This window comes from Mobula birostris, chromosome 9, assembly GCF_030028105.1.
Source record: "Mobula birostris isolate sMobBir1 chromosome 9, sMobBir1.hap1, whole genome shotgun sequence".
NCBI lineage: Eukaryota > Metazoa > Chordata > Chondrichthyes > Myliobatiformes > Myliobatidae > Mobula > Mobula birostris.
In genome coordinates this window covers 3763280-3790458 of record NC_092378.1, presented here as the reverse complement: position 1 = coordinate 3790458, position 27179 = coordinate 3763280, and the positions used below count along the sequence as shown (strand labels likewise).

Sequence of the window (27179 nt, the reverse complement as noted above, 5' to 3'; positions counted from 1 at the left end):
CTGTAACGCTAACACTTTATCCTGTGCTCTGCTTTCTTTGTACGACCTCGGCATACTGATGTATGGAAAGATCCGTCAGGATGACACGCAGTCAAAGCTTTTTGCTGTACCTTGGTACAAATGACAAAAATAAACCGAGACAACATAATGTTCCTTTCTTTGGCCCAGCCCCCCCCCGCCCCAAAGCAGTGATCATATTATGATGGAATTCACCCTGCAGTTTGAGAGAAAGATGCTGATGTTAGATGCACCGCATGAATTCCCTCCAGGCTCAACAAGAAGCTCAGAGACCGCGGTCTTCACCCTGCCTTCTGGACTTCCTGTCAGATCAGGTCGTAAGAGTGGGTTCCCTCACCTCTGCCTCTCCAACCCTCAAGACAGCTGCCCCTCAGGGCTGTGTACTAAGCCCCCTCCTTTACTCTCTGTATACCCATGACTGTGGCGCCACCCACAGCTCCAATCTGCTAATTAAATTTGCTGACGACACTACACTGATTGGCTTAAACTCAGATAATAATGAGGCAGCCTACAGGGAAGAAATCATCACCCTGACACAGTGGTGTGAAGAAAACAACCTCACCTTCAGTGTCACAAAAACAAAGGAGCTGGTTGTGGATTACAGGAGGAATGGACACAGGCTAACCCCTATTGACATCAATAGATCTGGGGTTGAGAGGGTAAACAGCTTTAAGTTCCTCGGCATAAACATCACCGAGGAGCTCATGTGGTTTGTACATATCGGCTGTGTGGTGAAAAAAACACAACACCTCTTTCACCTCAGACGATTGAAGAAGTTTGGCGTGAGTCACCTAATCCTAAGGACTTTCTACAGGGGCACAATTGAGAGCATCCTGACTGGCTGCATCACTGCCTGGTATGGGAACTCAATCGCAGGACTCTGCAGAGAGTGGTGCGGACAGCCCAGTGCATCTGTAGATGTGAACTTCCCACTATTCAGGACATTTACAAAGACAGGTGTGTAAAAAGGGCCTGAAGGATCATTGGGGACCCAAGTCACCCCAACCACAAACTGTCCCAGCTGCTACAATCCAGGAAACAGTACCGCAGCATAAAAGCCAGGACCAACAGGCTCCGGGACAGCTTCCTCCACCGGGCCATCAGATGGATTAATTCACACTGATACAACTGTATTTCTATGTTATATTGACTGACCTGTTGTACATACTATTTATTATAAGTTACTATAAATTGCACATTGCACATTTAGACAGAAACGTAACAAAGATTTTTACTCCTCATGTATATGAAGGATGTAAGTAATAAAGTCAATGTAATTCAATTCTTACAGTGGAGTAAGGGGAATTACAGAGGCATATGAGAGGAGCTGGCCAAAGTTGATTGGAAAGACACTAGGGACACTAGCAGAGATGATGGCAGAACAGCAAATGGCTTGATTTTCTGGGAGAAATACGGAAGGTGCAGATAGATACATCCCAAACATGAAGAAGTATTTTATAGGGAAGATGAGGCAACTGTGGCTGACAGGGGAAGTCAAAGACAGCATAAAAGGGAAAGAAAGGGCATAAAATAAAGCAAAAACAAGTTAGAGGATTGGAAAGCTTTTAAAAACCAAACAGAAGGCAACCAAAAAGACATAGGGAGAGAAAAAATGAAATATAAAGGTAAGCTAACCAATAATATAAAGGAGGATACTAAAAGTTTTTATCAGCTATATAAAGAGTAAAAGAGAGGTGAGAGTGGATATCGGACTGCTGGAGAATGATGCTGGAGAGGTGGTAATGAGGGGCAAAGAAATAGCAGACGAACTTAATAAGTAATTTGCATCAGTCTTCACTGTGGAAGACATAAGTAGTATACCAGAAATTCAAGAGTGTCAGGGCAAAAATAAGTGCAATTGCTATTACTAAGGAGAAGATGCTTGGGAAGGTGAAAGGTCTGAAGGAAGATAAGTCACCTGGACCTGATGGACTACAGCCCAGGATTCTGCAAGAGCTGGCTGAGGAGATTGTGGAAGCACTAATAATGATCTTTCAAGAATTATTAGATTCAGGAATGATTGTGGAGGACTGGAGAGAGGTAAAAGACAGGAAATTATAGATTTGTTAGCCTGACTTCCGTAGTTGGAAAGATATTGGAGTCCATTATTAAGGATGAGGATCTGGGTGAAGCACACGATAAAATAGATCAAAGTCAGCATAGTTTTCTCAAGGGAAAATCTTGTCTGACAAATCAGTTGGAATTCTTTGAGGAAACAACAGGCAGGAGAGACAAAAAAGAGTCAAAAGATGTTGTTTACTTGGATTTTCAGGCCTTTGACAAGGTGCTGCACACGAGGCTGCTTAACAAGATAAGAGCCCGTGGTATTTCAGGAAAGATACTAGCATGGATAGAGAATTGGCTGATTAGCAGGAGGCAAAGAGTGGAAGAAAGGGAACCTTTTCTGGTTGGCTGCCAGTGACTAGTAGTTTTCAACAGGGGTCAGTATTGGGACCCCTTCTTTTCACATTATAGTCAATGATCTGGATGATGGAATTGATGGCTTTGTGGCCGTGTTTGTGGATGATACAAAGATAGGGGAAGGGACAGGTAGTGTTGAGGAAGCAGGGAGTTTGTAAAACAAATTAGACAGATTAGGAGAATGAGCAATGAAGTGGCAGATGGAATATAGGGTCAGGGAGTGTATGGTCATGAACTTTGCTAGAAAGAATAAAGGCGCAGACTATTTTCCAGACAAAATTCAAAACTCGGAGATGCAAAAGGACTTGAGAGTCCTCGTGCAGGATTTCCTAAAGGTTAACTTGCAGGTTGAACCAACAGTAAGGAAGGCAAATGCAATGTTAGCATTTATTTTGAGAGGACTAGAATATAAAACCAAGGAGATGACGCTGAGCAACACACACAAACCTGCTGAAGGGTCTCAACCAAAAACATCAGCTGTTCTCTTTTCCACAGTTGCTGCCTGACCTGCTGAGTTCTTCCAGCATTTTGTGTGTGTGTTGCTTGGATTTCCAGCATTTGCAGATTTTCCCTTGTTTGTGATGTGATGCCAAGGCTGTATAAGGGATTGTCAGACCACACTTGGAGTATTGTGAGTAGTCATGGTGACCATATCTAAGAAAGTACGTGCGGATATTGGAATAAATCCAGAGGAGGTTCATAAGAAGAGTCCTAGGGATCGAAGGGTTAACATATAGGGAGCAATTAATGGCTCTGGGCCTGTATCCACTGGTGGTTAGAACACTGAAACCTATTAAATATTGAAAGGTTGCAATAGAGAAAATGTGGAGAGCATGTTTCCTTTAGTAGGGGAGACTAGGACCAGAGGGCACAGCCTCAAAATAAAGGGACGTTCTTTAGAACAGAGATGAGGAGAGTGGCAGTGAATCTGTGGAACTTTTTGCAATAGACGGCTATGCAGGCCAAGTCATTGGATATATTTGAGGTGGAGGGTGATAGGTTCTTGACTAGTGAGGGTGCCAGAGATTACAAGGAGAAGGCAGGAGAATGGGTTTGACAGGGATAATAAATCAGCCATGACAGAACAGACTTGACGGGCCGAACAGTCTATTTCTGCTCCTGTGTCTCGTGCTGTTATTATCTTCTTAATGTTGAGAAGTCAAAGTGTGGGGAGCGCCTCCACAACCCTGTATCACTTAGCTGAATTGAGCAGGATCTGAGAACACCCTCCCTTGTACCTCTCTCAGTACATTTCCCCCTCCCCAACCAACCACCATCCACACTGCCCCTCTCCATCCAAATACCCCTACAGATTCCATTTTAGCCCTGCAACGTCCCTGGCCTGGGACTTTAGAACAATGTCCTCAAGCTGAGGAATTAGAAAGAACAATTTGGAATTGAAAAAGTAGTTTAAAAAAAGAAAATAAGCCCTGCCAATTAACTCGTGTTGCTTGCCAAAGGATCTCTGCAGGACTTACCCAGAATGATCTATAGGTGACTCCGGACCCACACAAAGTGACAGACGCCCAATTTCCCCTCTTCCAATCCCAGATTAAATTCCTGGAAACGCTGCAGTGAATGTTTCACCCTTGCGCTCTCTGCACTGATGCCAAGCTTCTTAACGCAGCACAGTGAAAAATCTTCTCACAACTCGGATTGAGGTTACGGTATCAACACTCAACATCTGACAGTGACTGAGAAAATAAGCAAAACAGGAAACAGATGCCCTCCAATTAAAAACTGCAGGTGATGAAAGATGGATATTGGTGCAATAATGTGAGAAGGCAGGGGATAGTTCCTCAATTTAACACTGAAATAATTCACGTTCTGTGGCCACTTTATCTGGTATTGCCTGTGCCAAAATAAAGTGACCACTGAGTGTGTGCTCATGATCCCCCTGCAGCTTTAGCCCAGCCACTTCAAGTTTCAATGTGTTGTGTGCTCAGAGATACTCTTCCACACACCACTGTTGTCACATGTGGGTTATGTGAGTTACTGTCACCTTGAACCACTCTGACCTCTCTCATTAACAAGGTATTTTCACCACAGAAATGCCACTAACTGCATTTTATTTTGTTTCTCACACCATTCTCCGAAAACTCTAGAGTTTTGTGTGTGTGTGTGAAAATCTCAGGAGATCAGCAGTTTCAGAGATAATCAAACCACCCCATCTGGCACCGACAATCATTCCACGGCCAAAGTCACTTAGATCAGATTTCATCCCCATTCCGATGTTTGGTCTGAATAACAACTGAACCTCTTGACCATGTCTGTATGCTTTAGTGCATTGAGCTACTGTATGCTTGGCTGATTAGATATTTGCATTAAAGAGCAGGAGTACAGGTGTCTCTAATAAAGTGGCTACAGTGTACACTTTAAAATGGATCAATTGCACTAAGTGAGTCAAAGCCATTGATGTAGTTGAATGTGGTTACTCTTACAAGAAATATAACCCTCAGTATTCACTAAAAGAAGATGCTGTGGTTAAGGTAATATGGCAACTTAGATTCCTGTTAGTAAAACGCCCAGGTGCTGGAGACTGGAAATAAGGATTGGGAGATGTTGGAAATAACCTTCAGGTCAGTTAGCATCAATGGAGACAGAAACAGGTCAATATTTCAGAGATGACTGACAGTATATCACCAACACAGAGCATAGACCACAAGACCACCAAACCACCAGACCATCAGACCACTGGACAAGACCACTAGACCACTCAACCATTGGACCATAAGACATAGAAGTAGAATTAGGCCATTTGGCCCATCGAGTCTGCTCTGACTTTCCATCATGGCTGATTTATCAACCCTCTCAACCCATTCTCCTGTCTTCTCACTATATCCTTTGATGCCCTGACTAATCACTAAAACATAGAATGTCACAGCACAGTACAGACACTTCAGCCCACAATGTTGTGCTGACCTTTTAACCTACTCCAAGATTAGTCTTATCCTTCCCTCCCACATAACCCTCCATTTTTCTATCATCCATGTACCTATCTAAAGAGACTCTTAATTGTCCCTAATGTAACTGCCTTTATACCACCCCTGCCAGGACATTCCATACACCCACCACTCTTGGTGTAAAAAGCCTGCCTCTGACATCTCATTCATACTTTCCTTCCATCACCTTAAAATTATGCCCTCTCGTATCAGCCATTGTCACCTGGGGGAAAAATATCTGACTGCCCACTGTATCCGTGCCTCTCACCGTCTTGTACACCTCTATCAAGTCACCTCTTATCCTCCTTCACTCCAAAGAGGAAAGCCATGGCTCACTCAGCCTATCTTCATAAGACATGCTCTCTAATCCAGGCAGCATCCTGATAAATCTCCTCTGCACTCTCTCTAAAGCTTCCACATCCTTCCTATAAGGAGGCGACCAGAAATGAACACAATATTCCACGTGTGGTCTAACTAGAGTTTTATAGAGTTAACCTGAAGCATTAACTAATTTCCTTCTCCACAGGTGCATGATCTGCTGACTATCTCCAGTATCTGTGCTCCCAGTATCTGCTGACCTGAGCATTGGTCGGACCGTATTTGGAGCACTCTGAGCAGCTTTGGGCCCCTTATCTGCGAAAGGATGTGCTGGCGTTGGAGAGGGTCCAGAGGAGATTCACGAGAATGATCCCAGGAATAAAAGTGTTAACATACGATGAGCGTTCGGTGCCTCAGGCCTGTACTCACTGGAGTTTAGAAGAATGAGGGAAATCTCATTGAAAACTATCAAATATTGAAAGGCCTCAATGGAGTGGATGTGGAGAGAATATTTCCCATTGTTGAGGAGTCTAGGACCATAGGGTACATCCTCAGAACAGAGGAACGTCCATTTAGAATAGAGACGAGGAGGAATTTCTTCAGCCAGAGGATGGTGAATCTATGGAATTCACTGTCACAGACGGCTGTGGAGGATGTCATCAGGTATATTAAAGCGGAGATTGACAAGTTCTTGACTAGACCGGACATCACAGGTTATGGGAAGAAGGCAGGAGAATGGGGTTGAGAGGGAAAGTAAATCAGCCGTCATTAGATAACACAGCAAATGTGATGGGCTGAGTGGCCTAATCCTATTCCTATGTCTTATGGCTCAGGCAGCATCCATGGAGGGAAATAAATAGTTGAGGTTTCAGTCCGATGTTGCCTGACTTGTGTTTCTTCAGCATTTTCCGTATGTTGGTCTGATTCGGGTGGTGACTTGTGTGTCACTGCACAGGACTGGAAAAGGCTGCAGAAAGTTGTAAACTCAGCCAGCTCCATCAAGAGCACTCGCCCCCGCCCCCAGCATCGAGGACATCTGTAAAAGGCGATGCCTCAAAAAGATAGCACCCATCACCCAGGACGTGCCACCATCAGAGCTGAGCTACAGTGTCTGAGACACACACTCAATGTTTCAGAAACTGCTTCCTCCCCTCCGCCATCAGGTTTCTGAATGGGCAATGAACACATGTACACTACCTCACTATTTTTTTTTCTTTCTCTCTTTTTGCACTGCTTATCTAATTTGATTTCTCATATATATTTGTTATTGCTATGTACTAATACTGCAAAACGACAAATTTCACATGTGCCAGTGATTCTGTTGCCTGTGGGAGATTGCTACTTGCAAGTTAGCTGCAAAAGTTTCCCACGTTAACACACAGACGACGTTCCTGGCTGTCCAAAAGTTTAAAGATGCACCTTCTCTCTCTATCTCCTGTCTGTCTGTCTCTTTCTCTCTTGCGTCATAAGCGCTGTGAACTGTGAACACACCAGCTTCCCTCTGCTGCACACTTCCTGCATACATACCCCACTCCTTCTTGGGCAACCCCACAGCTACCCCACTTTGCACAAGCTGAAACCAGTGCAGACAGGAACCCGAAGCCCCCTCACCGAGGTCCTCCGTCCTCAGCCCAGCCGTGGTACAGAATTTGGTTTAGCAGGTGGGGATCTTGGCTGAGCAGTTGAAATGACTTCATCTTTTTTTTCAGCCAATGTTCTCCCACGATACTTGTTGTCCAGGAAACTCCACCCAACTCAAACACAATTAAACCTACTTAACTGAAATCTCACACCATTCTCAGAACAGTGTTAACATTTAAAATCCTTTCTCTAACTCAGAAATCTCGCCCCACCGTTGAGCACAAAACATGGAGCGGTGTTGTAGGACAGCAGCATCTGTCATGTGGAGAGCCATGATCCCCCAAGCGTGTAACGCACAAGGCACACAAAGAAGGAGTGCTTGTTTTCTTTGTTTTTTTAATGTTATGTTACTTTGTATTTACTGTGAATGCTCACAAGAAATGAATCTCAGGGTGACATATATGTACTTAGATAATAAATTTATTTTGAACTTTGACCTAGCGCTAAAAACTGAGCAGGTCTCTGCAGGGATACTTTATCTGTATTTAATTTAAAGATACCGCTCAGAGTGGGCCCTAAGTTCCGGCCCTTCAAGTTGCAATGCCCAGCAATCCCCAGTTTAACCCTAGCCTGATCACGGCACAATTCACAACCACCAATTAATCTGCTAACCATTACGCCTTTGGACTGTGGGAGGAAACTGAAGCTCCTGGAGGAAACAATTGCGGCTCATGGCAAGGACGTACAGACTCCTTACAAATGACGTTGGAACTGAACTGCAAACACAGGCACCCCCAGCTGTAATAGTGTCACACAAACCACTACCGCACCATGCCACAATATTGCAGGAATACAAACAGCAGCAGTCAAATTGATATTGGATCTGTGGAGCAAGTGGTGAACGTGGCCTAGTCCGTCAGCCCACCCTCCCTGTGAGTTACCCAGGGACACAAATTGAGGAGGTGTCAGTGGTGTGGGTGAACCTCTGCCAGCGGGTTTCCGCACATTGGCAGTCGGGCAATTGGGACTGAAGAAACCAAGGGTTGATCTTCTACAACTAGACACAGCTCAGACTAGCACGGCAAGCACTAGGGTTTAAACACCAAGGTTGTGCCCTCTCGATCACGTTCCAGTACCTCACTTCCCTCTGTGTAAAGAAGTTACCTCCCAGGTCCTTTGCAAGCACCTCCGCTCTTAGGCCATGAGGCCATAAGCCATGGGAGCAAATTAGGCTATTCAGTCCCAGGAGCCTGCTCCAGCCATTCCATCATGGCTGATTTATTTTCCCTCTCAAACCCCATTCTCCTTCTTTCTCCCCGCAAACTTTGACACCCTGGCTCATGAAGAATCTGTCACCCTCCACTTTAAATATACCCAATGGTGGCCAACAGCTGTGCGTGGAAATAAATTCCACAAATCCACTACCCTCTGACTGAAGAAATTCCTCTTCATCTCTATTCTAAAGGGACATCCCCCTATGGTCTCATCTACTCTATCCCGGCCTTTGATAGGTGTCAATGAGACCCACCCCCCATTCTCGTAAACTCCAGCGAGTAGCTTATCTTCTACCTATGCCCTCTATTCACTCCTCTGGGGAAAAGACTATGTCCATCCACCAGATCCAGCCTGGCCAACCTCTCCCGATAAATCAGGTCCTCTCATCCAGGCAGCATCTTCATAAATCTTTCCAGTTTAACCAGGTCTTCTCTCTAACAGGGTGACCAAAACTGTGCACAGTACTGCAAGTGTGGCCTCACCGTGACTCTCATAGAAACATTCCCAATGTTAAAAGGCCTGAACAGATTAGATATGGCAAAGTTATTTCCCATGGTAGGGAGTCCAGGACAAGAGACTGCAGAATTGAAGGACGTCCATTTAGAACAGAGATGCAGAGAAGTTACTTTAGTCAGAGGGTGGTAAATCTGTGGAATTTGTTGCCACAGGCAGCTGTGGAGGCCAAGTCATTGGGTGCATTTAAGGCAGCAATAGATAGGTTCTTGATTAGCCAGGGCATCACTGGGTATGGGGAGAAGGCAGGGGAATGGGGATGACTGGAAGAATTGGATCAGCCCATGATTGAATGGTGGAGCAGACTCGATGGGCCGAATGGCCTACTTCTGCTTCTATAGGATCAGAAGGGATCTTAGGGTCCGAGTCCACTGGACACTCAAAGCTGCTACGCAGGTTGACTCTGTGGTTAAGAAGGTATACGGTGCATTGGCTCTCATCAATCGTAGGATTGAGTTCAAGAGCCAAGAGGTAATGTTACAGCTATATAGGACCCTGGTCAGACCCCACTTGGAGTCCTGTGCTCAGTTCTGGTTGCCTCACTACAGGAAGGATGTGGAAACCACAGAAAGGGTGTAGAGGAGATTTACAAGGATGTTGCCTGGATTGGGGAGCATGCCTTATGAGAATAGGTTGAGTGAACTTGGCCTTTTCTCCTTGGAGCAACGGAAAATGAGAGGTAACCTGGCAGAGGTGTATAAGATGTTGAGAGGCATTAATCGTGCGGATAGTCAGAGACTTTTTCCCAGGGCTGAAATGGCTAGCACGAGAGGGCACAGTTTTAAGGTACTTGGAAGTAGGTACAGAGGAGATGTCAGGGGTAAGTTGTTTTAAGCAGAGAGTGGTGAGTGCGTGGAATGGGCTGCCGGTAACGGTGGTGGAGGTGGATACGATAGGGACTTTTAAGAAGCTCCTGGATAGGTACATGGAGCTCAGAAAAATAGAGGGCTATGGGTAACAGGTAATTTCTAAGGTAAGTACATGTTTGGCACAGCTTTGTGGGTTGAAGGGCCTGTATTGTGCTGGAGGTTTTTCATGTTTCTATATCTTATGGTCTTGTACTCAACACCCTGTCTGATGAAGGCTGGCATATTGAATTGTCTATCCAGAAGTTGCAGTGGGACTTTCCCATAATCGTGTCCCTAGACACTCCCAGTGTCAGAGCCTGCATGGTTAGGCATTAATTGATGGCCGCACCTTTTGGTTGTTTAAAGTTGTTACAGCCGAGGGCGAGGATAATAAGCTCACATTACCTACTAAATGCTCGCAATGGTGTGGTTCTCAGATGGCCCCTGACAACTAAACCCAGCTCCTGGCCTTCACGCGTGGCTTAGCCACCGAACCCGGCAGAACGGTTTCTGCCGCCAGGAGCAGGGGCAAAGATGGGCTGATGGCACTTCACATCCGTTCGCTCTGGGCACATGGGGCTCGTCAGCTGCGGCTGGCGGCTCACCAGGGAGAAGGAAAACTCTGACCTCAAGCCTCCGCTGCCGGGCAGCCACATCCACTCGTGGGGAAGGCTCCGGGAGGAACCCCGAGGGAAAATCTGGAGCCTTTAACAGTCCTACGTTGAGTTCAAATCCGGCTGACGATCCCTGCGACGCTGCTGGTACCAAACTGCATGGGTCTCCGCAGTTCCTCTGGACAGCGGCTGCTTGGGGAGGGGAAGGCGAGCCTGCCGCTTGCTCTCCGTATCATCCTGCCCTGGGTAGGATGCCGACAGCTGGGACCGACGGCCACAGTGTGGATAAATATTGCATTAATCATCGCAGCAAAACCACAAGCGCGGTTTGCTCACTCTCCTAGTTCCGCCTCTCAGGACGCGGACTTTAGCTGCCTTCCTTTCTCACACCCCTGTCAGCTCGTGTTCACCACCACCTCCACCCTCTCGCCGCCGACATATTGTAACTCAAACCAGATCACAGCCCTTCCGAGACAAGTGGATCAATTATAGTTACGTCTGTGGCAGTACTATAAAAAAACTTTCATGTGGTTTGAAATTTGTTGTTTTACAGCAGTACTACAATGCAATACATAAAAACAAATTAAAATAAGAAATATATATTAACATTTTAAATTAGATAAGTAGTTCAAACAGAGAGCAAAAATAGTGTTCATGGGTTCAATGTCCATTCAGAAATCTGATGGCAGAGGGGAAGAAGCTGTTCCTGAAACATTGAGTGTGTGTCTTCAGGCTCCTGTACCTCCTCGCTGATGGTAACAGTGAGAAGAGAGCCTGTCCTGGGTGATGGGGGTCCTTAATGACAGATGCCGCGAGGCATCACCTTTTGAAGATGTTCTCACTGCCGGGGAGGCCGGTCCCCATGATGGAGCTGACTGAATTCACAACCTTCAGCAGCTTTTTCCGATCCTGTGCATCCCAACCTAGCAAATCATTCTTTCCAGTTATTTACTCAAATAGTTTTTGGAATTTCCAATCAAATCTGATTCTCCTGCATTCTCAGTTCGTACTTTCTGAACTGCAAACCACAAGAGGTTCTCCAGACACTGGAAATCCAGAGCAACACACACAAAATGCTGCAGGACTCAGCAGGGCAGGCAGCATCTATGGTGGGAAATAAACAGTTAACATTTCAAGCCAAGACCTTTCATCTTGGCCAGACTGTTTATTCCCCTGTATAGATTCTGCCTCATTTGCTGAGCTCAAGGTTTAAGATTCAAGTTTATTTATCATGTGTACATCGAAACATACAGTTAAATGCTCCGAACAACACCACAAAATGCTGGAGGGACTCAGCAGGCCAGGCAGCATCTACGGAAAAAAGCAGTCGACGTTTCGGGCCGAAACCCTTTGGCAGGACTGGAGAAAAAAAGCTGAGGAGTAGATTTGAAAGGTGGGGCAGGGGGGAAGGGGGAGAGAAACGCCAGGTGATAGGGGGAAACAGCACCAGAGGGAGGCGATGGGCAGGCAAGGAGACAACACGAGAGGGAAAAGGGGATGGGAAATGGTGAAAAGGGGGAGAGGCATTACTATTTGAGAAATCTGTGAAGGTGGGGGGGGGGGGCATGGAGGCATTACCAGAAGTTTGAGAAATTGATGTTCATGCCATCAGGTTGGAGGCTACCCAAACAGAATACAAGATGTTGTTCCTCCAACCTAAGTGTGGCCTTATCCTGACAGTGGAGGAGGCCACGGATGGACATATTGGAATGGGAATGGGAAGTGGAATTAAAATGGATAACCACTGGGAGATCCCACTTGTTCTGGTGGACGGAGCGTAGATGCTCGACGAAGTGGTCTTCCAATCTATGTCTCACCGATACACAGGAGGCCACACCGGGAGCACTGAACACAGTATATGATCACAACAGACTCACAGGTGAAGTGTCACCTTACCTGGAAGGACTGTTTGGGGCCCTGAAGGGTACCGAGGGAGGAGGTGTAGGGGCAGGTGTAGCACTTGTTCCACTTGTAAGGACAAGTGCCAGGAGGGAGATCAGTGGGGAGGGACAAGTGGACAAGGGAGTCACGTAGGGATCAGTCCCTGTGGAAAGCAGAAAGTGGGGGAGGTGGGGAAGATGTGTTTGGTGGTGGGATCCAGTTGGAGGTGTCAGAAGTTTTGGAGGATTATGTACTGGACGTGGAGGTTGGTGGGGTGGTAGGTGAGGACAAGAGGAACCTGGTAGGGTGGTGGGAGGATGGGGTGGGAGCCAATGTGCGTAAAATGGAAGAGATGCGGTTGAGGGCAGCGTTGATGGTAGAGGAAGGGAAGCCCCTCTCTTTGAAAAAGGAGGACATCTCCTTCGTTCTGGAATGAAAAGCCTCATCCTGAGAGCAGATGCAGCGGAGATGGAGGAACTGAGAGAAGGGGATGGTGTTTTTACAAGTAGCAGGGTGGGACAAGGTATAGTCCAGGTAGCTGTGAGAATCTGTGGGTTTACGATAGACATCGGTGGATAAGCTGTTTCTGGAGATAGAGACAGTGAGATCGAGAAAGGGAAGGGAGGTGTCAGAAATGGACCAGGTGAATGTGAGGGCAGGATGAAACGTCAACTGTGCTTTTTTCCATAGATGCTGCCAGGCCTGCTGAGTTCCTCCAGCATTTTGTGTGAGTTGCTCGGATTTCCAGCATCTGTAGATTTTCTGTTGTTTGTAGTTAAATGCTCCATTTGTATTAACAAGCAATAAATCTGAGGGTGTGCTGGGAACAATTATGGAGGGGGATAAACAGTCAACGTTTTGAGCCGAGACTCTCAACCAGAACTAGAAAGGAAGGGGGCAAAAACCAGAACAAGAAATTGGAGGGGAGGGGGGACAGGAAGGAGTCCAAGTTGGTAGATGATAGGTGAGACCAGATGAGGGAGAAGGTGGGTTTGAAGGGGAGGGAGGGATGAAGTGAGAAGCTGGGAGCTGATAGATGGAAGAGGTAAAGGGTTGAAGAAGGAGGAATCTGATAGGACAGGACAGTGGACCAAGGAAGAATGGGTTCAGTTTTGGTGTAGAAAAGTAATCTCTCAGGTCGCGTCTGGGTCATATCCTCCCAGACCACCAGCTTTACAGCAGGTGCTGCACCTTGCCCAAGGGTGACCTGCAAGCTAGCGGAGAGAAAGGAGCACTGTACACCTCCTTTGGTGAGACGTATCTCCACCCTGCCACCTGAAATGGCTGTTAGAAGTTGTTACTTGGACTGCCGGGCTTGGGTCAGTGAACGAGTGCAGGGCAGGTAAGCAAGATCATAACGAGGTAGATTGTCAGGTCAAGAGTCCATCTTAATGTACTGGGGAAATATTAGTATTCTTATAAGAGTGGGGTAAAAGGTGGTGGGCATTTGTATCTTCTGTCTGATAGGAGATGGGAGAAGAGAGAATGTCCTGGGTGGCTATTCTGGCTGTTTTACCACGCAACTATCAAGTGCCCACTGGCACTAACCTGTGACCTGTCACTGCCTGCAGCCTGATGGGAGGGGTCCTGTCTCCACCACTCCCTCAAGCAGCGCAGTCCACGTTCCACTCACAGGCTGGTGAGATGTTTATTTGTGTGCTTAGAGACACAGCATGGTATCATGCCCTTCCAGTCCAACAACTCACTCCACCCAATTACACCGATATCAGCAAATAACCTACTAACCCGTACGTCTTTGGAATATGGGAGGAAACTGGAGCACCCGGAGGAAACTATTGCATACGGTGGTGGAAATGGACCCAAGTTGCCGGTGTTGTAATGGTGTTATGCTAATCACTATGTTACTGTTCTATCGCAAAATTTACCCCTCAGGTCTCCTTTAAACCTCCTCCAACTGGTTTTAGATACTCCTACCCTGTGAAACAGAACTGCCTATCTACCTGATCTACACCTTTCAGTGTTATACACTGTACATCTCCATCAACCACCTTCACTCCAGAGAACACTGACCCAAGCCCGGCAGTCCAAGTAACATCCTGTTCGGACGGGAAACAGATTCATCCCCAAGGCCGTAAGACGACTGAACTTCCGTCACTACCCAGGTCTCAGCACGCGTGAAACGCCAGTACCATTATCAAGTTGACTGTTTTACTTGTGTTGTGAATGCAGCTTATTATTTGGGAATTTATTGGTGGTATTATGACTTTATGTGCTGTGTGTGAGTTATAGGTACTGTGCGGTGCACCTTGGTGCAAAGGAACGCTGGTTTGTTTGGCCGTCTACGTGAATACTATCAAATGACAACAAACTGAACTTGAACTTGACTTTTTCCACGAACTTTCACATCATAACTTCTCAAACATTGCCTTAAATTTCATCTATTGAGTCAAGGTAAGTCCAGCTGGAATGAATATTAAACTGCTGGGAGTTCACCGCCACTGAAAGAACAGCTTCTTCCCCCCGCCACCTTTGCAATGTACTGCTGCCACAAAAAAACAAATTTCATGGCATATGCAGCAATGATAAACCTGATTCTGAATCTGAACATCACTGGGCTCTCCGGTGTAAAAGTAAATTACTCTGTGAAACTATCCATCAAGGATTATTTTGTGCAAATGGAGACCAAGTCTGTAAACAAGACCTGACAACGGACAGAGTAAATGCAAGCAGGCTTTTTCCACCGAGGTTAGTTGAGACCAGAACTAGAGGTTATAGGTTAAGGATGAAAGGTGAAATATTAAAGGGGAACCTGAGGGGGAACTTCTTCACTCAGAGGGTGGTGAGAGTGTGGAACGAGCGGCCAGCAGTAGTGGTGGATGTGGATTTGATTTCAACACTTAAGAGAAGATTGGATAGGTACATGAATTGGGAGGTGTATGGAGGGTTATGGTCTGGTGCAGGTTGATGGGAGTAGGCAGTTTAATAGTTTGGCATTGACTAGATGGGCCAAAGGACCTGTTTCTATGTTGTAGTGCTCTATCACTTAATGATTTCTTGTGGATGCACGAGATTCCGAAAGGAGGTGGCAATGCCAAGTGCTCACTTTGTCTGACTGGTGAGACTGGAACTAGGGCATAAACTCAACATAGTCACTCATTCATCCTAATAGAACTAGGGGACATAGCCTCAAGATTCAGGGGAGTAGATTTAGGACGGAGATGAAGAGGAACTGCTTTTCCCAGAGAGTGGTGAATCTGTGGAATTCTCTGCCCAATGAAGCAGTGGAGGCTGCCTCAGTAAATATATTTAAGACAAGGTTGGATAGGTTTGCATAGTAAGGGAATTAAGAGTTATGGGGCAAAGGCAGGTCTGTGGAGATGAGTCCATGGCCAGATCAGCCATGATCTTATTGAATGGCACAGCAGGCTCAACGGGCCAGGTGCCTACTCCTGCTCCTAATTCTTATGTTTTTATGTTCTTACCCAGGCCTGACTTCAGAGGGACTTGAGAAAATTGAGAAGATTCAAGATTGAGATCGATGGACTTTTGGAAAGCAAATGGGATTTCAACAGGAATCAAAACCCAGACACCCAGAACAGGCTGCCTTCTTAAACAACCAAATGTCCTTCTCCAGTAATACAGAATGCTGGACAATACTCCAAATTTGACTTTACCAACATTTTAAACAACTATAACACAACATAAACAAGGGATTCTTCAGATACTAGAAATCCGGACTAACACACACACCATGCTGGAGAAACACAGCAGGCCGGGCAGCGTCTATGGAGAGGAATAAACAGTTGACGTTTCAGGCTGAAATGAAGGGTCAGTCCTGATGACGGATCTTGGCCTTAAACGTGGACTGTTTATTCAACGTAACACTCCAACACCTATACTCAGTACCCCAATTTGCAAAGGCCAATGTGCCAGAGGCTCTCCTTATGACCCAACAATTCACTCTCTCACACATCTGGATTAGAATGTGTGTGTTGACTGATGCTGACAGTTCCCCAGGCACCGTCCATCAGTGAGGTGTCGTCATTGTTGTAGTGTGGAAACACGCCCACTAATTTGTGTGCAAACAGCAGTGTGATAATGGCAAGATGACCAGTTTTGTCAACAATGGCAAGGAATTAATATAAATATTACCAGTTCACCCAGGTATGTAACCACTCCCTTTTGAACTTTGGAGTTGTGGAGAATGAGGGAAGATTCGACAGAGGCACACAAAATTATGAGGGTATAGATAGGGTAAATGCAAGCAGGCTTTTTCCACTGAGGTTGAGTTCAGAGGTCATGGGTTAACAATGAAAGATGAAATGTTTCAGGGGAACCTGAGGAGAAGCTTCTTCACTCAGAGGGTCATGAGATTGTGGAATGAGCTGCCTGACCAGGTGTTAGATGTTGGTTCAATTTCAACATTTAAGCATTATTTGGATAGGCCCTGTACATTGATGGAAAGGGCATGGCCGGTTATGATCTGGGTGCAAAACGATAGGATTAGGCAGCACAATAGTTCGGCACGGACTAGATGAGCCAAAGGGCTGTATCTGTGCTGCAGTTCTCTAAGGCAGCATCCATCATTAAGGACCCCCATCACCCAGGACATGCCCTCTTCTCATTGCTACCATCAGGCAGGAGGTACAGAAGCCTGAAGGCACACACTCAACGATTCAGGAACAGCTTCTTCCCATCTGCCATCCAATTTCTGAATGGACATTGAACCCATAAACACTACCTCACGACCTTATTTTCTCTTTTTACACTAATTTGACTAATGTATATATACACACATATACACTCTACTTATGGTAATTTACAGTTTTTATTATTATGTATTGCAATGTACCGCTGCCACAAAACAACAAATTTCACGACATATGCCAGTGATAGTAAACCTGATTCTGATTCTGACTGGTGCCAAGGGATAGTCCTTGGGATGGCACTTGGCTTGCAAGTCCACTGGAAAAGGTGGAGACCCAACATCGGTGAGTCAAATTCAAAGTAAATTTAATATCAAAGTACATAAATGTCACCATATACTACCTTGATATTCATTAGACTGACAAATAATGTGCAAAAAAACAAAAAATCGTGTAAATAAAAAATAAATAAGATTGAGAACATGAGTTGTAGAATTAGAATTAGACTTTAGAATTTATTTTGTTTCTTGCATCCATCTCACAACATGAGGGGGTAAAGATCTGCATGCTGCATCTCCGTTGCCATGTACAGGCAATAAGGGAGGGAAACATGGGAGGACATTGCCCCAACACTAAGACTGTAAACAGAATTGTTTTGTATACCTATGTGTACAGTCAGATATGCAATTAGATCAATGTGTATTGACAAATTTGATACCCTGGTGAAAGAAGCTGTCCTGGAGTCTGTTGATCCTGGCCTTAATGCTGTGGTACCATTTGCCAGACGGAAGCAGCTGAAACAGTTTGTGGTTGGGGTGGCTGGAATCTCTGACGATCCTCCAGGCCCTTTCTATGCACCTGCTGCTGTAAATGTCCTGAACAGAGAAGTTCACAGCCACAGATGGGCTGGGCTGTCCGCACCACTCTCTGCGGTGCCCTGTGATTGGGGGTAGTACAGTTCCCATACCAGATGTTGACACAGCCAGTCAGGAAACTCTCAATTGTGCCCCTGTAGAAAGTCCTTAGAATTTGGGGGCTCATGCCGGACTTCTTCAGCCGTCTGAGGTGAAAGAGGCATTGTTGTGCTTTTTTCACCACACAGATATCCAGGTGAGATCCTCAAGAACTTTAAACTACTCTCCCTCTCAACTACAGTCTCATTGATGTCAATAGGGACTAACCTGTCTCCGTTCCTCCAGTAATCCACAAACAATTTTTTCGACATTGAGGGAGAGGTTGTCTTCTTGGCACCACTACACCAGTGCATTGACTTCTCCTCTGTAGGTTGTCTCATCATTGTTGGAATTAAGGCCTATCAATGTCGTGTCATCTGCAAATTTGATCAGCAGATTGGAGCTGTGCATGGCAACACAGTCGTGGGTGTACAGGGAGTAAAGGAGGGGATTTGGGACACAGTCCTGGGGAGCTCCTGTATCGAGTGTCCCCATCATTACTGCCTGCCAGCAATCTGACAGGAGGTCCAGGATCTAGTTGCACAAGGCAGGATGCAGGCTGAGGTCTCTGAGCTTCTTGTCAAGACTGGTGGGAATTACCGTGTTGAATGCTGAACTGTAGTCCAAGAACAGCATTCTCACATAAGCATCCTTGTTCTTCAGGTGAGTGAGGATGGTGTGTAGTGCTGTGGCTATGGGATCATCTGTTGGTTGGTTATGTCGGTAGGCGAATTGGAGGGGGTTCAGTAGACTCCTTAAGAGTGAGTCTATAGACTGTGAAATCAGTTCAGAGTTGAGCTGAGTGGAGTTATCCACACTGGTTCAGGATCCTGATGGTTAACTGTTCCTGAACCTCGTTGTGTGGGTCCTGAAGCTCCTGTACTTCCTTTCTGATGGCAGCAGCGTGAAGAGAACATGACCTAGATACTGGGTGTTCTTGAGATGCATAATGGTTTCCTGTCCATTGCTCCTTGTAAATCCACAAGTCCTCTGGAGGTGGCCTTTCCTAGAGTTGGAGGGCTGTCTGTGTGGGTTGGAGGGAAGAAAGGGGCTTGTTTTGCTGTTGCTGTTGTCTCTTGTGTTCTGAGTTGTTCTGCTGAACATTGTGGCAATGTTGCATTGGTATTGGAACGTGTAGCAACCTACGTTGTGTTGCTTGTTGTAAACGATGCATTTCACTGTGTGCTTTGGTGTACAAATGATAAACAAATGGATCAATTCATCACAGGTACATCGAAACATACAGTGAAATACATCGTTTGTGTTAACAACCAACACAACCTAAAGATGTGCTGGGGGCAGCCCGCAAGTGTCGCCACACATTCCAGCGTGAACACAGTCTGTCCACACCGCTCAGCAGAATAACAACAGCAAAGTGAACCCTTTCCCCTACCCCACCCACCCAACAACACACCGAAAAGCTGCAGGAAGTTGCAAACTCAGCCAGTTCCATCATGGGTACTAGCCTCCACAGCATCAAGGACACCTTCAGCTAGAGGGAGCATCAGCCCAATGTTCTAAGTTAATTCAGGATTATGTCACCTCCAATCTGATGAATAAACATCTTTATGGCAACTTTTTTTTCTTTTCCCCTCCCCCTTTCCTCTTCATCTATTCTGCACTTCAGCTTCTTATCTCTTCCCTTCACCTGCCTATCACCTCCCCCTGGTGCACCTCTTTCTTCCCTTTCTCCCTTGCTCTCCAGCCCTTGACCTTTCCCACCCACCTGGCTTCACCTTTCACCTTCCAGCTTGTCCTCCTTCCCCGCCCCCACCTTTTTATTCTGGCATCTTCTCCCTTCCTTTCCAGTCCTGAAGAAGGGTCTCAGAATGAAACGTTAACTGTTTGTTCCTCTCCACAGATGCTGCCTGACCTGCTGAGTTCCTCCAGCATTTTGTGTGTGTTCCTCTGGATTTCCAGCCTCTGCAGAATCTCTTGTGCTTATAATTCAGGAGTATCTTTACACCAGGTCAGCACTATTTTAAAAAGCAAGCAATTCTCCCTGGCGCCTTGGAAACATAGACTTAGCCCTTAATACATGAAAGAAACAAATATCTCATATGATTATCGACAGGCCTGTATAGAGTGGATGCAGCAATAGTGAGAGAGACTAGGACCAGAGTAATAGGTCTCGGGTTAGAGAGACGTCCTTCAGAACAGAAATGAAACATAGAAACATAGAAAACCTACAGCACAATACAGGCCCTTCAGCCCACAAAGCTGTGCTGAATATGTCCCTACCTTAGAAATTACTAGGGTTACCCGTAGCCCTCTATTTTTCTAAGCTCCATGTACCTATCCAAAAGTCTCTTGAAAGACCCTATCGTATCCGCCTCCATCACCATTGCCGGCAGCCCATTCCACACACTCACCACTCTCTGTATAAAAAATGTACCCCCGACATCTCCTCTGTACCTACTCCCAAGCACCCTAAACCTGTGTCCTTTCGTGCTAGTCATTTCAGCCCTGAGAAAAAGCCTGACTATCCACACGATCAATGCCTCTCATCATCTTATACACCTCTATCAGGTCACCTCTCATCCTGCGTCGCTCCAAGGAGAAAAAGCTGAGTTCACTCAACCTGTTTTCATAGGACATGCTCCCCAATCCAGGCAACATCCTTGTAAATCTCCTCTGCATCCTTTCTATGGTTTCCACATCCTTTCTGTAGTGAGGCAACCAGAACTGAGCACGGTACTCCAAGTGGGGTCTGACCAGGGTCCTATATAGCTGCAACATTACCTCTCAGCTCCTAATTTCAATTCCATGCTTGATGAAGGCCAATGCACCGTACGCCTTCTTAACCACAAAGTCAACCTGCGCAGCTGCTTTGAGTGTCCTATGGACTCGGACCCTAAGATCCCTCTGATCCTCCACACTGCCAAGAGTCTTACCATTAATACTAAATTCTGTCATCATATTTGACCTACCAAAATGAACCACCTCACACTTATCTGGGTTGAACTCCATCTGCCACTTCTCAGCCCAGTTTTGCATCCTATCAATGTCCCGCTGTAACCTCTGACAGCCCTCCACACTATCCACAACAGCCCCAACCTTTGTGTCACCAGCAAACTTACTAACCCATCCCTCCACTTCTTTATCCACGTCATTTATAAAAATTACGAAGAGTAGGGGTCCCAGAACAGATCCCTGAGGCACACCACTGGTCACCAACCTCCATGCAGAATATAACCTGTCTACAACCACTCTTTGCCTTCTGTGATCAAGCCAGTTCTGGATCCACGAAGCAATGTCCCCTTGGATCCCATGCCTCCTTACTTTCTCAATAAGCTTTGCACAGGGTACCTTGTCACATGCCTTGCTGAAATCCATATACACTACATCTACTGCTCTACCTTCATCAATGTGTTTAGTCACATCCTCAAAAAATTCAGTCAGGCTCGTAAGGCACGACCTGCCTTTCACAAAGCCATGCTGACTATTCCTAATCATATTATGCTTCTCCAAATGTTCATAAAGCCCGCCTCTCAGGATCTTCTCCATCAATTTACCAACCACTGAAGTAAGACTCACTGGTCTATATTCCCTGGGCTATCTCTACTCCCTTTCTTGAATAAGGGAACAACATCCGCAAGCCTCCAATCCTCCAGAACGTCTCCCGTCCCTATTGATGATGCAAAGATCATTGCCAGAGGCTCAGCAATCTCCACCCACAGTAGCCTGGGGTACAACTCGTCCAGTCCCGGAGACTTATCCAACTTGCTGCTTTCCAAAAGCTCCAGCACATCCTCTTTCTTAATCTCTACGTGCTCAAGCTTTTCAGTCCGCTGCAAGTCATCACTACAATCACTAAGATCCTTTTCCATCGTGAATACTGAAGTAAAGTATTCATTAAGTACCTCTGCTATTTCCTCCGGTTCCATACACACTTTTCCACTGTCACACTTGATAGGTCCTAATCTTTCACGTCTTATCCTCTTGCTCTTCACATACTTGTAGAATGCCTTGGGGTTTTCCTTAATCCTGCCCGCCAAGGCCTTCTCATAGCCCCTTCTGGCTCTCCTAATTTCCTTCTTAAGCTCCTTCCTGTTAGCCTTAATATCTTCTAGATCTCTAACATTACCTAGCTCTCTGAACCTTTCATAAGCTTTTCTTTTATTCTTGACTAAATTTACTATAGCCTTTGTATACCACAGTTCCTGTACCCTACCATAACTTCCCTGTCTCATTGGAACGTACCCGTGCAGAACCCCTACACAAATATCCCCTGAACACTTGCCACATTTCTTCTGTACCTTTCCCTGAGAACAACTTTTCCCAATTTATGCTTCCAAGTTCCTGCCTGATAGCCTCATAATTCCCCTCACTCCAATTAAATGCCTTTCTACCTTGTCTGTTCCTCTCTCTCTCCAAAGCTATTGTAAAGGAGATAGAATTATGATCACTATCTCCAAAATGAGGAGGAATTTCTGTAGCTAGAGGGTGGTGAATCTGTGGAGTTTATTGCACAGATGTCTGTGGAGGCCAAGTCATTGGGTATATTTAAAGCAGAGGTTGATAGGTTCTTGATTAGTCAGGGTGTCAAAGGTTACAAGGAGAAGGTAGGAGAATGGGGTTGAGAGGGGTGATAAATCTGTCGTGATGGAATGGTAGAGCAGACTTGATTGGCTGAATGGTGTAATTCTGCTGCTATGCCTCATTGTCTCATGTGATTCTGGATAGCTTGGTAATTGGATTAACACAAGAGATCTGCAGACAATGGAAATCCAGAGGAACACACACAAAATGCTGGAGGAACTCAGCAGGTCAGGCAGCATCTACGAGGGGGAATAAACAGTCACCATTTCTGGCCGAGACTCTTCATCAGGACTGATGGTAATTGGTGTATTATTGTCACATGTACTGAGATCCAGTGAAAAGCTTTTGATTGAGTGCTTTCCGGACAGCTCACTTTGTAATAAGTACATCATGCTAGTACAGAGTGCAGAATAGAGTGGTGCAGGTGCAGAGAAAGTGCAGTGCAGGCAGACAATAAGGTAGCATTCCTGCTCCCACTCACACCTCCCAGCCTGCACCTACAGGCACCTCCCAGTCTGCACCCAGCTGATAGGATTCACCTGCTGCTCATTCCCGACTCGTCACCGGCAGCCTATTTAACCCGTTCTCATCCACAGTCCTTGTTCACTCATCGAACCAGCTGACAACAACCAGTTGCTCTGAGCTTTCCCTCTCCCTGCCTAAAGGTGACCTTGTTGCCTGTTGTGCTTAGTGTCTGTTCTCTCTTGTTCTGTGGCCCCTTGTGGCTTGGTATTTTGTGGTCTATAATTAAAGTTATCGTTCACCGCTGAATTGTCTCCACTACTCTGCTTTTGGATCAAGCCTCCTCTACATTTCCTGACATAAGGTGCAAGGACTATGACAAGGTAGATAGTGAGACAAGGAGGTCCTCACAGATCTGAAATATCCTCCTCCCCGCTGACTGCACAGACGCAGAGACCTCCAGCTATACGGAATGGTGCAGCACATAAACTCTCCGCCATGCACAATCCCAAGCCCGGTCGCAAAACGGGGAAGGTTGAGCATGGGGCTTGCATCCCCATCCTGTAAAATCCCAGAGCTACAGAAACACCAAAAAAGCTCCAAAGATCTTCGATGGGCTACACTTTGAAAGACTAGCCCAGGACAGTTGGGTACTGACTGTGGATGATCAGCCATGGTCACAGTGAGTGGCGGTGCTGGCTTGAAGGGCTGAATGGCCTACTCCAGCACCTATTGTCTATTGACAGAGGACTCCGGCAAGCTGCTGTTGGTGGCCTGAGCTCCCGTAGGGGTGATGGACTTAAGGAGAAGAACAAGAGAAAGAAAACAGCACAGAAACAGGCTCGCCAGCTCACCATGTGCCAGCAATGCTGCCAATTTAAACTAATCCCAAATGCCCAACATATAAAAAAAGATTTGCTTCATTTGCCACACGTGCAGTGCATCAAAACACCTAGTGAAATATGTGGTTTGTGCCAACAACCAACAGAGTCCGAGGATTGTGCTGGGGGGAGCCCACAAGGGTCGCCAGCACAGCATGTCCACAGCTCACGAACCCTGTCCCGTAGGTCTTTGGAATGTGGGAAGAAAGCGGAGCACCCAGAAGAAACCCCACAGTCACAGTGTGAACCTACAAACCTAGTATTGGCAGTGGGAATTGAACCCGTATCGACCCTGCTGTAAATTGCCACACTACAGTGCCATCCCAATTCATTCCTGGAAGGCTACAGCACAGAAATTGTCAGTGCCAACAATTTAAACTAATGCCATCTGCCCAGATCCTGCCCCTGTCCCTCCAGAAGAGATGGAGTTGAGGCAAGTATGATAGCAGCCTTTGAGATGCACAGATGTTGCCCCTGTCCCACCCATTCTCTCACTGGACATCTTAATGTTTGTAACCACATCGGCCTCCACTACCACCTCTGGCAGTGTGTACCTGGAACCTGCCATTCTCTGTGTAAAACACAAACATACTCTTCCTCTCTCACTCTCTCTCTCTCACACACTCATACATATACACACTCTCTCTACATCTCACACACTCACTTTCACACACACACACACTCTCCCACTCACACTCTTTCTCCCTCTTACATGCACACCCTCTCTCCCACTCACTCACCCACACTCTCTCACACTCACGCGCGCACACACTCTCCCACTCACGCGCGCACACACTCTCCCACTCACACGAACACACTCACTCCCACACTCACTCACTCTCTCTCTCTCCCTCCCTCCCTCCCTCCCTCCTTCTATCACATACACACACAATTAAGTCTCATTTTTCGGGTGAACGGTTGTTATACAACAGAATCTGACCATCATCTGTCACAAAAGAAATGTTAACCGCAGACCCGAATGGCGCTAGTCCAGAGCAGAGACACGGCAGGTACAAAGCCTCCGACAACGAGACGGCATTTATGGTGCCAAGTTCTGAAGAATTAGAACCGAACCCAGACTGGGATTGTTTTACTGCGCGAAGCATTCAAGCGAGCAAGCGCTTAACAAAAGAGAGACTTGCAGGCTGGGGTGGGGGTGGTGGGTGGGGCGGCGTGGGCAGAAGCTAATCTGTCTGGAGGGTGTTTTGTGAATCGTTTTACAGGGACATCTCAGGAGAGGGAACATTAAGAACACCGATCACACAGACTCTGCCAAGAGCCAGGAGATCCCGAGGGTGCAGCAAACGAGTCACGGTTCGACATCTCAAGAGAGCCGAGCTCGTCGCATCTCCGGGCACCCTATAAATAACACTCGAACACACTGAGGGACAGGCTACATAACTCTGCCCGCACCCCAGCGGTGGGGGCTGCCCTTCCGCCCGAACAGCCGAGGTGATGTTGGTATTCCCCGGTAGCCCTGGGTGAGGATGCGGCCGTCCTTTCCTCCCCGCCCCACCTCTCCCACACACACCTGTTGTCTCTTCTGCCTGGTCGCTCCTTCCGAGAACTTGCTGGTCGCCTCCCCGTTGCTTAGAACTTCCTTCTCGATGGAACCGACTCACCCCAATAGGGTGCCCATCAGGTAGGGCAAAAGCACCACCAAATCACAACTCACTGCAATCCTCAAACAACCCAACTCAACCCCCTCTCCTGTCAACCCGACTCAACAATCCCCATAAAAACCAACTCAAACCCTTCTCCTGTCAACCCGACTCAACAATCCCCGTCAAACCAACTCAACAACCCTCCTATCAAACCAACTCAAACTCCCCGTCTGTCAAACCAATTCAACCTCCCCTCCTGTCAAATCAACTCAAACCTTTTTCCTGTCAACCCAACTCAATAATTCCCGTCAAACCAACTCAACCCCCCCTCCTGTCAAACCAACTCAACCCCCCCCTCCTGTCAAACCAACTCAAACCCCCTCCTGTCAAACCAACTCAACACCCCCTCAGGTCAAACCAACTCGACTAAAGCCCCGTGAACTCAACTCAACACAACTCACACCCCAATCGACCCGACCCAACCCAACCGAACACAGCTCTGACAACTCAGCGAGCTGTCCCGCCCTGGATCAGCCCTGCCTGGCCAGCCGCCGTTGCCCAGCGGGGTGCTCTCCGATCTCGGCCGCAGTGGAAGCTGCAATACCTGGGCTATTCCCTGCTGCTGTCTCCCGGCCCGCATCAGTCCCACTTTGATTCACGCTTCTTCCGGGTCAGCCCTCTGCTCCGAGTCCCGATAACAGCAAGACTATCGCAAGCAGTCCGACCAATCGGCGCCGAGGCCACCCGACTTGGCAACAAATCAGTTAATCGGAACGGGAGAGGGCGGTGCTTATCCTCAGTCGCTCGGACGCCAACACATCCTGACCAATGAGGAGAGGGAGAGATGACTTGGAGGCGGGACTTACGGGTTCAGACCGTAGGTGATATCTATTTGTCTATAAACGCGAGAAAGTCTGCAAATGCTGGAAACCCAGAACACACACATTACATGCTGAAGGAACTCAGCAGGTCAAGCAGCATCTATGAAAATAAATAAACATTTGACATACCGTGCCAAGACTCAATCTTTCTGTCTCTCCCCTCTCTCCCTCTCTCACACATTCTCTCTTACTCTCTCCCTCACTCACCTCACCTTCTCCCTCCCCTACTCTTCCTTCTCTCTCCCCTGCATTCACTCTTTCCCTAATCTCCCGTCTCTCCACATTCCTGACTCTCCCTCACTCCCTCCCTCCTCTCTCCCTCACACCCTCCCTCCTCTCTCCCTCCTCCTCCCCCCCCCTCCCTCCCCCCTCCTCCCCCCTCCTCCTCCCTCCCCCTCCCTCCCCCTCCTCCCCCCTCCTCCTCCCTCCCCCTCCCTCCCCCTCCTCCCCCCTCCTCCCTCCCCCCTCCTCCCCCCCTCCTCCCACCTCCCCCCTCCTCCTCCCCTCCCTCCCCCTCCTCCTCCTCCCCTCCCTCCCCCTCCTCCTCCCCCCTCCTCCTCCACCCCTCCCTCCCCCCTCCTCCTCCCCCCTCCTCCTCCACCCCTCCCTCCCCCCTCCTCCTCCACCCCTCCCTCCCCCCTCCCTCCCCCCTCCTCCCTCCCCCCTCCCCCCCCCCCTCCCCCCTCCTCCTCCCCCCTCCCCCCTCCTCCTCCCCCCTCCCCCCTCCTCCCCCCCTCCCTCCCCCCTCCTCCCCCCTCCCTCCCCCCTCCTCCTCCCCCCTCCCCCCTCCTCCTCCCTCCTCCCCCCTCCTCCCCCCTCCTCCCCCCTCCTCCCCCCT

The 27179-nt window shown here is 47.4% G+C and overlaps 1 protein-coding gene across 7 annotated transcripts in view; it reads right to left on the bottom strand.

Moving 5' to 3' along the window:
- The window catches only part of LOC140202485 (serine/threonine-protein kinase 38-like), a 71671-nt gene extending 45499 nt beyond the window's left edge, over positions 1–26172 (bottom strand). For 2 of the 7 annotated variants that reach the window (XM_072267388.1, XM_072267382.1), the window contains exon 1: positions 26065–26172. In XM_072267388.1, coding sequence (XP_072123489.1) covers positions 26065–26100 — 36 coding nt within the window. In that variant the 5' untranslated portion in view covers positions 26101–26172. Of the gene's footprint in view, positions 1–3917; positions 4134–25387; positions 25773–26064 lie in introns of those variants that run through there. The other 5 variants (XM_072267385.1, XM_072267386.1, XM_072267384.1 and 2 more) reach the window with 4 other exon arrangements.
- Between the last annotated feature and the right edge of the window lie 1007 nt (positions 26173–27179).